This window comes from Acomys minous, assembly GCF_964271855.1.
Source record: "Acomys minous genome assembly, chromosome: 14".
In the NCBI taxonomy this organism is placed as follows: Eukaryota; Metazoa; Chordata; class Mammalia; order Rodentia; family Muridae; genus Acomys; species Acomys minous.
Genome location: NC_140496.1, coordinates 106,132,184 through 106,146,339, shown reverse-complemented (window position 1 = coordinate 106,146,339; position 14,156 = coordinate 106,132,184). Strand labels below are relative to the sequence as shown.

Here is a 14,156-nt window from a genome sequence, read left to right as displayed (position 1 = left end):
CGCCCTGCTCGCCGCCTCCGAGTCCGCGGCGGGACGACAAGGGCAGGAAGCCAAGCCGTGCCCTCCGCCGGCCGCGGGACGCCACACGGCTCGACCTCGGCCGGCCTCGCGGCGGGTCACGTGTCCCGTCACGTGGGCCACCGAGCGCGCGCCCGGCGACTCCGTAGGCCTCCCCGCCCCCTCAGCCGCGCACGCACGCGCGCGCTCGGCCCACGTGGGGTCGCCGCCGCCGCCGCCTCAGCCACCCCCCTCCCGGGCGCTCGGTCCGAGGGGCTCCGGCCCCGCGCCTTCCCTCCGCGCTCTCCTCCCGCCGCCCCCTGCGCCGGCCCCGCCACGCGCCCCGAGATCCCGCTCACCTCTCGCGCGGGGCCGGCCGCAGCGGGCCACTCGGGGAGGCGCCGCCCGCGTGGCCGCCGTCGGGCCCCCGCCACCGCACTGGCTGGAGCGCCCTCCGCCGCAGGAAGCTCCACAGCGGCGCCGCCGCCGCGCTTCCAGGTGGGTCCCCGCCTCCCGCTCCTCCACTTCCCGCAGCAGCGGCGGCTCCTTCCGGTCCCCTCCTTCCCCGGGGTTGAAGACGCCCGGCGCTCGCCGCGCCACCTGCTGGCCGCCGCGGCCGCTGCAGCGCTCCCCGCCCCTGCTGGCGAGCGGAGGGCACACGGCGTGGCGTGGCGTGGCGTGGCGTGTTGTGCCCTACCTTTCAGGAGCCGCTGCTCGCCCGCTCCCGGGCCCGCTCCACGATGCTCTCGGCACAGACGCTCCCGCCCGCCTCTCCAGCCGTTCGCTCCGGGCGCCCCTCTCCAGCCTTTGCTCATCCCGGCCCCGCCCCCCGCCTCCCGGACAGAACAGTTGGAGTTCCAGTTGGACCACATCTTGTCAGAAGTCCCCGTCATGGGGCGGTCCAGCCGTCTCCACTGCCTTTACTCTCGCTACCTTAAATCAAACAGTACTTTACCCATTATTTGTAAGTGTTCTCGCCACCAAGAATCTCTAACTTTCCCCCTTGCCTTCTGCCCACCGTTGAGTCCAGCACCCACATATGGCTCAACCCGTGTGAAAATAAAAAAGTTAGTGGAGCTGGGCTGTAGTTAAATAGGTCAGCGTGTGCTCCCCCTGCGCAAAGCTCCGAGTTCCATCCATAACACCTGCCCTTCAAATACACTGTATTGGGAATGCAGCAGAGTGATGCCTGCCTTCAATAAGGGAGTTAGTTGAGTGTTTCTTCTGTGTTGATAGCACCACAGACCACCAGCTGTGGAAACGCTGACGTAAACCTCTAGCTAGTAGATTGTGTTCCAAAAATACCAAGTTCATTTGGAGAATCCGTTAACTGGGGCTCTTCACAACTGTGGAGGCTTCAGTGCCTTTGTTTTCTTTAGCTGGAGCAGTTGTTCTGTTTCTCCGAGCAAGTGGATATGTGACTTATTTTCACTTGCTGTCAAATTATTAAATCATTGAAGTGGTCTTGTCTTAGTTTCCAATTCAACCCAAAATAACACCTGCTCCAAAATAAAGGGTATCAATTATATTGTTATACTAATAATCACATCTGGAGTCTTTTTTTGTTTTTTAAAAAGAGGCAGCTCTCGGGGCTGGAGAGATGGCTCAGAGGTTAAGAGCACTGTCTGCTCTTCCAAAGGTCCTGAGTTCAGTTCCCAGGAACTACATGGTGGCTCACAGCCATCTATAATGTGATCTAATGCCCTCTTCTGGTGTGCAGGTATGCAGGCAGAGCACTGTATACATAATCAATATACTTTTTAAAAAGAGGCCGCTCTCCCTTGCCTTAGTTCTCTGAGTAGCTGGGCCAAAAGGCCTAACCACAGCACAGTCCTCTATGTATTATTGAACTCAGTGTTGGACATGGCAATAGGCATAGATATGAAAATAACAGCTTCCCTACCAAATTCTGTCCATACTAACCTTATGTGCCGGGCAGTATGCTACCTGCCTAGGCTAGCTGTTCTTGAGGATGGTCAAAACTTAGCTGTTGCTGGGAGCATTGTCCACAGCCAGTCACCAGTTGTCAGCACCCCCGCCCCCAACACACACGTCATCATAGAGTGTCATCTGTTTCCAAGAGAACTGATCATTTAATGATAAAGTTCCTGTCGTTTATCCTAACTTGCATCCTTCCTGAAGGAGCATCCATTTGCAAAACTGGATGGACTAGACAAAGCATTCCATACAGACTTAAGTCAGCCTGTGTTCTCTTCCATGTGAATGATACCAAGAGCATCCCCCTGTCAGTCCTGGGCTGATTGATACGTAAACATCCACTGCCAGAGAAACCCAAAGCGAGACCTTGCTACCATTTGTTGGCAAAACAGGTATTATGAGATTTGCGGCTTGTTTTCATTGATATAGGGGTTTTTACAGTCCACTCACTCACTATATACAGCCTGGAACTCATCATTTCCTGCCTCTGCCTCACAGTGTTGCCATTACAGGCTACCAAGCACGACACTCAACTGGCCCCGAAAGCACTGAGTGTTGTTGGCTTGCTGTTGCTTGGGGACAGTCTTGTTTCACAGCCCACTCTGCCTCCTCTCAGACTCCTCCGGCATGAGCCTGCCGGGCTCAGATGCCAACATACCATGCAACCCAGCCCAAAACGGTGTTATAAACTGTACTATGACAGAGAACTTATTAGCTACACATTTTCAAATAAGATATAATGAAAGGCATTAGTATTAACAAACCTTATGCCCTCTGCTTTTCAAGTCTATCAAATAAATTCAACATCCAATTTAGAGATTTGAGAATTATTTTTATTGAATAAGTTTAACAACATTGCAAAGCCACCACGAATGCTGTTCCACACCTTCAGTGTCACCTGCATGTTTGTACTTGGAATATAGTTAAGCTTTTGACATCACAGACTCAAGCAAACAGCAGTGCATACTCTATTATTCAAAAGACTATGCATTTCATTTAAAAAATCATTTTGCAAGTGGTTTCAGCTTTATCAACAATCTCATTTGACACATTCCATACTTCATGCTCTCAAAATAAAAAGTGGCCTAAAACTAAGGTTTTTAGTTACTAACATTAATGAATACCATTTAGGTCTATAGAACTAAAGTTTTAACATTTTACATTATAAGCGGCAATAATTTACTGATATCTGGTAACAAATTCCACTCAAACTAAATACATCCAGTTACATTAAAAAAAAACATTTTGTAAATTTTAATATGCAATTTTATATGCTGCAGTGCAAAAAAAGTAACACCCTAATGTTTCCTGAGCTTTAGGAAATTAACAAATGTTCTGACCACTACTTTCAATTTAAATAGGCTCCTTATTGTGCAAAGCCATGTCAAAAGTATACAATTAAATTAGGTTTTTGAGAACTGAAAAGATTAGCCAGGTATGATGGCCCAGAGTAATGAAAAAGTTTTCAAACCCGAAGTATTTACAGAGCTACAAAGGGTCTGCCAGATCTGCCCGAAACAGGTCAGGGAGCTCAACTGTCCCCTCTCTTTCAAAACAGCATACTGAAAGATAACTAGGTTAAGTTACTCAACATTAAATATACCAACTTATATTACACATTTTAACATACCCTTCTGTAATGCCCAGTACAAAGGGATACATGTGATAAAAGAAGAAAATCAAGAAAATAAACATGCTTTAAGGAATGCTTTGAATGCGTGTACGTCAAGTGAGGCGTCCTCATTGGAGCTCTGCACCCTCAGAACTACAAAGAGCGGGTCTCTACTTCAATCTTTTCCTCTGCTTGTAGTGGGTCAGGGTCAACATGGACCACAGGAGGTCGGAGGATGACTTCAGGCCCTCCACCGTATATAGACTGCAGGAAATTCCATGTTTCTTCTGAAATCTGACCAGAGTCTGCTCCTAAGATTGTGTGTATGCAGAAAGAATATGCTTACAATCAACCCTTATATTGCACAGCTCTTACAGTAAACCCAGCAGTGTACACCCTGTAGGGATGATCTACCCTTTGTTCTACTGTAAGCCTGAACATTTCTGAACTAGTTAATTTTTAAAAATTACGTATTGGCTAGTTATTATTTTTCAGTGAGAAATGATTAACAGGAAAGTTTTACTTTTAACTAAAGCACGACGGTGCACGCTTATAACCCAGCCCTTGCGAGGATGACAAGGTAGAGCCCTCAGCTGCAGCCAGGGCCAGCCTGGAGCACGTGCCACCTCGTCTCAGAGACAAGACTGTGTTTAGTAACAGGCGTACCTTGCTTGAGCATCACGCTTCCACATTTAGTGACTGCGATCTTAGTGTTGTCAATGGGACCTGGAGGATCTAAGTCAAAAGGACACAAGAATTATACATGCACACCTCCAAGGAAATGCAACAGAACGACATAATGTTATTCCTGAAGTAATTGAGAACTATAAATATAATCAACTTTTTTTTTTAACCAAATACTATTGATTCCTAGTATCTCCTTAGCTTTGGAGGTTTCATTTGACCCAAAACAACCAAAGAAGGTGAGCATTTGCTCAGCACCCAAGTCTAACAGAAACAATTTAACTGCTCACTTGAGAACTGCAGATCAATATATCATTTAATGCTACAAAAGAACATCCTCTTTATAAGTTAAAAGAAAAATCAGTTCCAAATTTGTTATTTAAACCAAAATCACTTATAAAATGAAATATTAAGATACATCTTCCTTTTAGGGGAAAAAGCCTTTTTCCTTTGAACATGAAAGTACAGTACTTGTCCATTCTCAAAAGCTCCCAACAGGCACGAAGAAGAAAAATTACTAAAATCTTACAGAAAAATAGGCATATGGCTTCAATATCTGTGTGGTCTTTGTTTTCCCACAATACATTGTTTAAAAAAAATAGTTGAAGGGAAGATTAATAAAAACAAAGTATAATACCATATATATTTGAAAATATAGTTAAGTCCACCATTTTGTATGCTGGCTTGAAAATTTTTTTAAAAGGAATTCAAACAATACATGCTTTCTTTGCAATCAACACATCAAGAACAGCTTATTTTTAATATTATGATTAATAGCAATAGTAGTATTAAAATAGGTTCTCACTATATAGTTCTGGGTGGCCTGAAACTGCCTATGTAGGAAAGGCTGGCCTTGAACTTACAGAGATCTGCTTGCCTCTGCCTCTCTGCTGTACCATCAAGCCTCCCATTCAAATTGCTACACATAATTATTTTTAAAAGCCCACATTATATTAGATAAACTATAATTTACCCACCATCCTGTTGTATAGAATTTTATTGACTGACTGACTGATTGATTGATTGATTGGTCTTTTGAGACAATGTCTCTATTATGCTATGTAGACCAGGCTGGCCTTGAACTCATAGAAATCCACCTGCCTCTAAAGTTTTTCAGCATTAAGATTTAATTTATTTTAATTTATGTATGGGATGTATATGCCAGTGCCAGTGGAGACTGGAGAGTATCTGATTCCCCTGGAGCTAGGGTTACAGGTGTTTGTGCTGGCTCCCTGGTGTATATGCTGAAAATGGAACTCGGGTCCCCAGAAGGACAAGGGCTCTTAACTGCTAAAACATCTCTCTAGTCCCTGTTATTAACACTAAAGGCAAATTGTGTTCAGTTTTTTTAGTCTTTTCATGAATAATATAAGTTTAAAGCAATAAAACTATAAACTAAAATTTGAGTTCCATTAAGGACTGGGTCTTTTCTTGTGTACTAGTATATTCTCCAATATTCATAAACTTAATAAACAAAAAAAAATTGGCATAGAAACGTTCAGCGAACCACTCACCTCCATCCTTGCCCTTTACAAAGCTCTCCCACTCTCTAAACCACTGCATACTGATACAATAAAAAGTAGCCGGAGAGTCCTCCTCTTGAAATGCTCGGTTGAGCTAGAGAGGAAAAAGTCAGTCATCTAGTGCCCAGGACTTCAGCATTCTCCTTCAGCATCTAACGAGATCATGCACACACGAGGTATACATACATACACTCATACACACACGAGGCCCCACTAAGACTGGGGCTTATCTTAGTTCTCAGATACACAGTAGCATCTATCAATAAATGATCTTAGAGTATGTCTCAAAATAGAACAAGCATATACCAAAGAGAAGCATAAAAAAAACATTAAAAAGAAGATGGTTGAGGCAAAGTATTCAATAAATATTTCATAGGTTTATTAAAAATCTTCTAGCACAGCCAACTTAAAAAAAAAAACAGTAGGCCAGATGTGGTGGTACACATATTTAATCCAGCACTCGGGAGGCAGAGGCAGGCAGATCTCTGAGTTCGAGGCCAGCCTGGTCTACAAAGCGAGTTCAGGACAGCCAGGGCTGTTACACAGAGAAACCTTGTCTCAAAAAACAAAACATCAAATGGTTAGCACTATTATGAAAAAGGGGTGCAAGTAACTGGGCCTCAAAAGAATAAAGGGTATTTGGAATTTGTCTAATTCCATTTCTTGTTTGGCAACAAAATGCCCATAATGTATACTAGATAAAGACAGACAGCCAAATTCAGAGTCAGGTGAGCTGCTTGGCTGGCACCAAGTGCCAGCGCCCACAGCCATCTAAGTGGCTCTGTTTCTTTAAGTCTAGTCAGTACCTTGTAGCCCAAGGAGAGGGAAGTCAAGATGGAGTTGGAGAGACAGTGGGAAGGGTGGGTATGATGTAAAATTGTACTCATGTATGAAGGTACAAAAACAAACTGGTCACCCAAGGGTAGTCACACTCTTTCTGTGGCTAGAGAAGCACTTTTCCACTGAGCTGTATCGTCTCTGCCAAAGGGTTTTGTTTTTTTAAGACAGTTTGATGTGAGTTTGACTGTTGAAGGAAGACCCCAAGTGCTAGGGTGACACACAGGTAGACGGAGCCTTGTGCATGCTTTGTGCATGCTAAGTAAGCACTGTACTGCCTGAGCTACTTACCTAGCGCTGAAGGGTCTCAGGACTGCCTCAGACGCACCCCACAATCTGACTTCATCTAGTTCCTTTCTCCCATATGTGATCAGTGACCGTTAGTTATTCCCAGAAGCCACCCCGATCGCATTCCTGATTCTTGGGCTTCTGCAACAACCACCCCACACACACTTTACAACTATCTGTGTGACTGTGCTCCCACACATCCTACAAGTCTTTTTTTTTTTTTTTTTTTTTTTGGTTTTTCGAGACAGGGTCTCTCTGTGTAGCCTTGGCTGTCCTGGACTCACTTTGTAGACCAGGCTGGCCTCGAACTCACAACGATCCGCCTGCCTCTGCCTCCCGAGTGCTGGGACTAAAGGCGTGCGCCACCACGCCCGGCTCCTACAAGTCTTAACACCCCCTCAGCAGACCTATCCTGACTACTTAACTCCTCACACTACTCTCCAACCCTTGCTCAACAGTTTGCTTGCTAAGGCTTTGCTAAGGGAGGGGCTGAGGCAGTGTATCATGTAGCCCAAGTGGCCTCAACCCCACACGCTTGTGCTTCTCCTCCCAAACGCTAGGCTGTGCCGCCGTGACCAGCTGCTCACGACCCTTTGATATTTACTGAATGTAAGCACTTTGGGGGCCCCTCTTCCTGGGACGGTCAGAAGCTGCTGACACAGGAGCCATAAACAGGTCTGAGGAGTTCTGTGTCTGTGTGTGATGGCTCTAAAGAAATCAAGAGCTGCCGTAGTGATGTATAATCCCAGCACTTTGGGGGGTAAATGCAGGAAGATCAAAAGTTCAAGACCATGGCAAATCCATAGAAACAGCAAAGCACCCACAGGGAGCAGGGTGGGTCCTGGCTGTGCAGGCAGGACCTCCTGTCCAGTCAGCTCTCACCTATCTTCACTAACCACGGCCAGACCGACATCTTTATCTTACATCATTTACAGTGTGAAAACATTACTTATTTTACCCGAATAAAAATTTCCAATTCAGTCTTTCTTCGTTTTTCAATCTTTTCTGCCTCGATTTGGCAAGTGTGGCAAATGTACAGATGGTTAACAGCAGGTCCTCCTCCATACCTAAGCATAAAGTTAGAACAAGTGTCACAATGTCAAGGCCCATTTTCAATCAGTGCTTAAATTCCCAGTTACAAATCAATCCTGGGGTTGGCAAGATGGCTCCGTGGGTCTTAAAATAAGTTCTAAGTTTGGATCTCAAGTTGGAATCCCTCAGGCTGTCCTCTAAGCTCCACCCACACTCCACAGCACAAAGGCACATGCACACTTAATAGTTTTTAAAAAATAATAAAAAACTTAGAGAATAAATCCTATAGGGGAAAAGAGTCATATAAGAACTCAGTTTTATGTTTACCAGGGTGCACAGCGTTGTCAGTGTGTTCTCTAGCCTGCTCTATCTGTGTTTCTACTTTCCCTTAGAGCTATAACTCTCTTCTGCTATTAGAAATGATGACAAAGTGAAAGGGGTTCAAAAACTAGTACAAAATAGTCTGTTATACAAGCAAAGTCCCAATCAAATTTTAATAAAATGAAAACGTGCATGTTCAGGTAAAAAGCACTTAGGGAGTGCAATTTTAATATTTACAGTGCTTAATAGGGAAATAACATTGTAAAATGATTTAAAATTTAGGAGTAAGAACATCCAATTTTAGTAGTATACAACTATGTAAACTTTCAGTATTGAGCTGTAACATCCTTTAAATAGGTTACGAACAGCTAAATACCTCAGTGTTTCTTACAGATAATTATAAAAATTCGCATTACTTGGAGTAATGGCTTCACACCCACACTGTAGGATGAATAAATTAAAGAAAAAAGATATGTTTCATGGGCATCAGGTAACACACTGAGTATTTTATGCATAACCCAACACTTCTGTAGCTACTTTCAGTTTGTTGGACTGTACTGTTGGCTTTCAGAACACACCTGCTATAGAGGTTATCCCAGATGTTCTGAGGCAGCATCAAAACCAAGTCTTCAACATAGCTAGCCTTCCGTGGAGGAATACCTAAAAGACATATGTAACAGGTCTACTTAATTTTTCAGTTTAATTTCTTTATATAACTTTCAGGTAACTTTTAGAGTGCTAAAATTTAAACCAAGAGCTTGCTCACATTAGGCAAGCACCCTCCCACACATAAAGTCATTTTTAATGGCAAATGGCCAAACCTTTGTCTTTCTCTTGTTTTGTTTTTGAGACATGGTCTTACTCTGTAGCTCAGGCTGGCCTCCAACCCAGCAATTCTCCTACCTGAGACTCTCAAATACTGGGATTACAGGAGTGGACCATCATGCCTGGCTTATAATCGCTATTCTTAAATCTGTCCTTAAGGAAAGGTAAGGCAGAAGCATTTTTGGTGACTGCTTCTTACAGATGAGCAGACATGAAGTCCATATTCAGGGCTGTTTGTTTGATAGTACTAGGGTTTGAATCTAGGACCATGTGGCAAACCAACCATGCAGTCAATCACAAAATGGCTCTGAATACTCAGAAATATCTACCTTTAGGTTTCTATATACAACACAGGGTATTCCCGTGCCCAATAATTAATTCATAGCAAGTCTCCAACCACAAAGGTCAAAGTGCCCACACAGTTCTTACTTATTACTACAGGGACAGACAATAATAGCCCATCAATCACAGAGGCACAAGTCACCTTTAACAAATCCCAATATGCTTCCATACTTTAAAAAAGCTAGCTATTTGTGAGAGACCGGTAAGAACAACAGATAGAGGAGTCGGCTAAACACCGCACAGGAACGGCCCTCCCAGGAAAATACGCAGAAGCGCACTCAACCATGAGCCATCCGTATGTGTGACTGGGGCGTGACACTAAAGCTTTCCCAGCACTGAAGAGGGCTTTGGTATTCTTGGGCCCTAGCACTGGATTTCACAACGGGCCAGTTTGGGAAACCATAAGGAGTTAAGTGCACTTCGGTCCAGGTGGGGGTGGGCAATAAGCAGAGGAAATTCTCGGCTCCTGACTAATTTGCAAATTATTTAGCAGCCACCTCCTAGCAGTGCTTTATGTATCAGCACTCCTTACCTCCATGTATACAGAGGAAGTCATTGTTTGAAATAGGGCCAGGCTCAGCAAAGGTCTTAAATTTATTCAGCCACGGCCGGGATATGTAGAACTGCAGGAGGCTGGGCTCCGTTATGTTGAGCAAGTTTGATACCCGGCGCCTCTCCTTCTGTGCCTCTTCACTGCTCTTCCTGTTGAGGACAACGACTCGTTCGATTTAATGCACATGTCACTACATTAAACAACACGACTCTCCATCAGTACACTTAACATGTACACTGTTACTATGGATCTTATCAGCCCTAACCAGTTTCAAGAGACTGTTTGATTATACACCACCGTGGGCGTAATGTGTGGTACCCATGTAACCCTGCGCAACACAGGCGTTCGGGGTCAGTCAGGTCAGGTTGCTAAGCTGCCCTCTCAGTTCCTCTTTCAGTATCTAGCATTTTCTAAGATACTGCAAGGTATCAAGGGTTTCTACAGTAACACATTCTTTACTATTGGATATTTTAGGGAAGAAATTTGGTAATTAATTCCAATTCTATCTACTTTTTTTTTTTTATAATCAAAACTAATCCTAGGCCAGTGAGAAGCTCAGCAGGTAAGGGTTCTTGCTACCTAATCAGAGGACCTGAGTTCAATCCCCAGGACCCGTGTGGTGGAGGGAAAGACCCAACTCCCAGCAGTTGTTCTTTGAGCAAAGGCACTTTGGTGCCTGCAGGCAGGCACATTCATGCAAACACATAAATGAATTTGAAAGAAACTAGGGGCTGGAGAGATGGCTCAGCGGTTAAGAATACTTGCTGTTCTTGTGGAGGATCTGGGTTAGATTCCCAGAACCCGCATGGTGGCTCACAACCATCACGCCAGTTGCAGGGGCTCTGATGCCCTCTTCTGACTTCTGGCACCAGGTACACATGTGGCAAACAGACATACATGCAAAATACCTATACACGGGAAACTTTTAAAAACAAGTACTTTTTTTTTTTTCGAGACAGGGTTTCTTTATGTTATCTTGGCTGTCCTGCCTCCTGAGTGCTGGGATTAAAGGCGTGCACCACCACGCCCAGCTAAAAGTAAGTACTTAAGAATAATCTAAAAGAAAATATATCCCTTTGCCTGTCTATAAACTCTTAATTTTCTGTAAACAGCTGTCTTACTCATGAGAGTACAGCATTTCTAATCTTCACTCATAAACCCGCAGGTCTCAGAAGCGAATCCCTATGGAGAGGGTCAGTGTTCACACTGTCATGGCCCCCACGGGTCAGTGTTCACACTGTCAGGCCCCCATGGGTCAGTGTTCACACTGTCAGGCCCCCATGGGTCAGTGTTCACACTGCCATGGCCCCCATGGGTCAGTGTTCACACTGCCATGGCCCCCATGGGTCAGTGTTCACACTGTCATGGCCCCCATGGGTCAGTGTTCACACTGTCAGGGCCCCCATGGGTCAGTGTTCACACTGTCATGGCCCCATGGGTCAGTGTTCACACTGTCAGGGCCCCCATGGGTCAGTGTTCACACTGTCATGGCCCCCATGGGTCAGTGTTCACACTGTCAAGGCCCCCATCACCTGTAAAACAGGACGTAGGCTTCAGCACTCTGCACGGTGGACTCTGAAACTTCAGTGACACTCTGGTCGTCAAACTCATACCACAGGTTATTTAGGTTGTTGCGGCAGTAGGCGATGTAGTGCCCACCTGTAGTGCAGGAAAAGCGCCTGTTACGGTGCTGTAAGTGAGACCTCCACAGCAGCCGAAACTCAGCCACAGCAGTGTCTGCACCCGCAGCACCACCACAAGACACGAAGCACAAGAAATGTAATGATTTGTTTTTGTTTTGAGATAAGACCTCACTAGGATAGCCCTGGTTAGTCCTGAGCTGACAATCCTCCCACCTCAGCTTCTCAAGAGCGGAGAGTGTGAGGATGTCCCACCACACCCACTTTAGACCCCGCAGCCCTGAGGAGCCTTGTATAAAACCAACCCTGTGAAAGTTAGCATTTGCCCTTGTAACTCAAAGCTTCTATTATTCCAAATAGTCTAGAGGCAAATATTTAGTGCCTTAGAGTTTAACATCTGAAATGCTGCCTCTAACACTTAATAATTGTACAAATTTATGGGCTAGAAAATCCTAATCCATTTATACACTGTTACACAACTAGGGCAACTAACGTCTATACTATTGTAGAGCTGGGGAGGCTCTGTCTGACAGTCTCAGCTACCCAGGCTCCCTGAACTCGGGAGGCATCCAGTGTCTGCCAGTAAGATCAAATTGGATAGCTAATCTGTATTCCTGGCACCTGTTTTAACTAGCATAGTTTTTTGGTTTTGGATTCATAATCCTCCTGCCTCAAGCACGTGACAGGCATGTGCCCCTACACCTAGCTATTTTCCTAAATGTTTATTTATTATTATGTTGTGTTGTCTGTCATTTTTCTAATAAGCAATAAAATCTGTCTTTAAGGTTTTCTCCTCTTGGTCAAGTGGGGCTTACTTAAGCAATAGACTTGGATGCGTGTTTTTAATTAAAGACAAGTGTGCAGCCCTGTACTTACTGCTTGCAGTCCCATGATGGCAAATGACTGACAGGAGGTCATACGTCACAATCTGAGCTGGGCTGTCCTTTGCAAGAAATGGCTGAAGGTCCAGGCCTTCCAGGGGGAAGGAGACATGAGTGCTGATTTTGGTGGAAAACATCAGTTCGTGTCGAAATCTTTTAAGGTGGATACACAAAATCTAAAAGAAGTGTAATTCAACATCCAAATTAATTATTAGAAAAGATTTCAAGTGGTTAAAAAAAAGTACACTAAAGTTTCATTCTGTAAACAAGAAAATGAAGCATTCAATCAAATAAAATTATAGTAATTTAAATGTTTATTTTTAAATAGTATATTTCAGGTTTTGAGTTTGTTTTTTGTTTTTTTGGTATTTTTCCTTTTTATGAGACAAGGTTTCACTACGTAGAGCTGGCTAGCCTGAAACTCAGACATTTGTACAGCCACCACGCCAGGCTCAGTTTATGCTCTCAATAAAGAGTCTATGAAGTATTTATGTTACTTAAGTAGAAATGTTAAATATCAACCTGAATTCTAACCTGAGTCCAGATTTAAAAAAAAAAAAGTGGCAGAGTGAGCATGGCTTTTCCAAAGCTCAGTGCATGGTTTTCAGGTTGTAAACTTCAGACTTGCAAGACAATGATACGTTCAACAGCACTGTTGCGGTGTTCATATATTCAACAGCACTGCTGCGGTGTTCATACATTCAACAGCACTGCTGCGGTGTTCATACATTCAACAGCACTGCTGCGGTGTTCATACATTCAACAGCACTGCTGCGGTGTTCATACATTCAACTCAGCATCCAGAAGTGAACGCTGAAGCTACGCATGGCAAGTCCACACTTCAGCCATGAGCTGACTACACCATGTGACGTTAACGCATTACCACATTTTATAAAGAGGGACAATGAAGTCATACCTCAGGAAACTTCTGTACTTTACAAAACTTTACTCCATTCCTCAACCTAAGGATAAAAAAGAAAAACTAATAAATCTACAGGTTACAAAACTCAGCCACTGGTCTTGGTTTTGCACTATGCAATTTGACTTAAAGTCTAGACAACGGCACACTTATTTAATGCTATTTGTGTTTGTTTGTTTGCTTGCTTGCTTTGCTTTGCTTTGCTTTTCAAGACAGGATTCTCTGTGTAGTCCTGGATGTCTTAGAACTCACTCCTAGACCAAGCTGGCTTTGAACTCTTAGAGATCTGCCCACCTCTGCCTCCTGAGTGCAGGGAGTCATACATTGCACACCCCAACAATACAATAGCCCTTATAAAAAAATAACATACCAAGATATCAGTAACGAAAAGTTAAGTCACTAAGTCCTGTGAAGAGTAGAAGGATAGAAAGACCCGGAGGGGACAGGAGCCCCACATGAGGACCAGCAGGGACAGAGGGGGACAGGAGCCCCACATGAGGACCAGCAGGGACGGGGGTGGGGGGACAGGAGCACCACATGAGGACCAGCAGGGACGGGGGGGGGGGACAGGAGCCCCACATGAGGACCAGCAGGGACGGGGGGGGGGGGACAGGAGCCCCACATGAGGACCAGCAGGGACGGGGGGGGGGGACAGGAGCCCCACATGAGGACCAGCAGGGACGGGGGGGGGGACAGGAGCCCCACATGAGGACCAGCAGGGATGGGGGGGGGACAGGAGCCCCACATGAGGACCAGCAGGGATG

At 44.9% G+C, this 14,156-nt stretch overlaps 2 protein-coding genes and 1 long non-coding RNA gene across 8 annotated transcripts in view; 1 reads left to right on the top strand and 2 right to left on the bottom strand.

Moving 5' to 3' along the window:
• Nucleotides 1–1,530, bottom strand: part of ZZZ3 (zinc finger ZZ-type containing 3) — a 64,041-nt gene extending 62,511 nt beyond the window's left edge. Inside the window, exon 1 of one of the 3 annotated variants that reach the window (XM_084757299.1) lies at nt 695–1,530. The gene's annotated coding sequence lies outside the window, so the exon portion shown is untranslated. Of the gene's footprint in view, nt 1–356; nt 647–694 lie in introns of those variants that run through there. The other 2 variants (XM_084757297.1, XM_084757300.1) reach the window with 2 other exon arrangements.
• The window catches only part of LOC311583571, a 33,764-nt gene continuing 19,990 nt past the window's right edge, over nt 383–14,156 (top strand). The window contains exons 1-2 of the long non-coding RNA XR_014774585.1: nt 383–495; nt 10,908–10,989. This is a non-coding gene — a long non-coding RNA (uncharacterized lncRNA). The remainder of the gene's footprint in view (nt 496–10,907; nt 10,990–14,156) is intronic.
• The window catches only part of USP33 (ubiquitin specific peptidase 33), a 45,886-nt gene continuing 34,476 nt past the window's right edge, over nt 2,747–14,156 (bottom strand). For all 4 annotated transcript variants that reach the window (XM_084757303.1, XM_084757302.1, XM_084757304.1 and 1 more), the window contains 9 exons: nt 13,390–13,435; nt 12,469–12,649; nt 11,485–11,611; nt 9,932–10,101; nt 8,811–8,892; nt 7,838–7,946; nt 5,746–5,848; nt 4,214–4,282; nt 2,747–3,858 (listed from right to left, as the gene is read on the bottom strand). In XM_084757303.1, the coding sequence (XP_084613429.1) occupies nt 3,701–3,858; nt 4,214–4,282; nt 5,746–5,848; nt 7,838–7,946; nt 8,811–8,892; nt 9,932–10,101; nt 11,485–11,611; nt 12,469–12,649; nt 13,390–13,435 (1,045 nt within the window). In that variant the 3' untranslated portion in view covers nt 2,747–3,700. The remainder of the gene's footprint in view (nt 3,859–4,213; nt 4,283–5,745; nt 5,849–7,837; nt 7,947–8,810; nt 8,893–9,931; nt 10,102–11,484; nt 11,612–12,468; nt 12,650–13,389; nt 13,436–14,156) is intronic.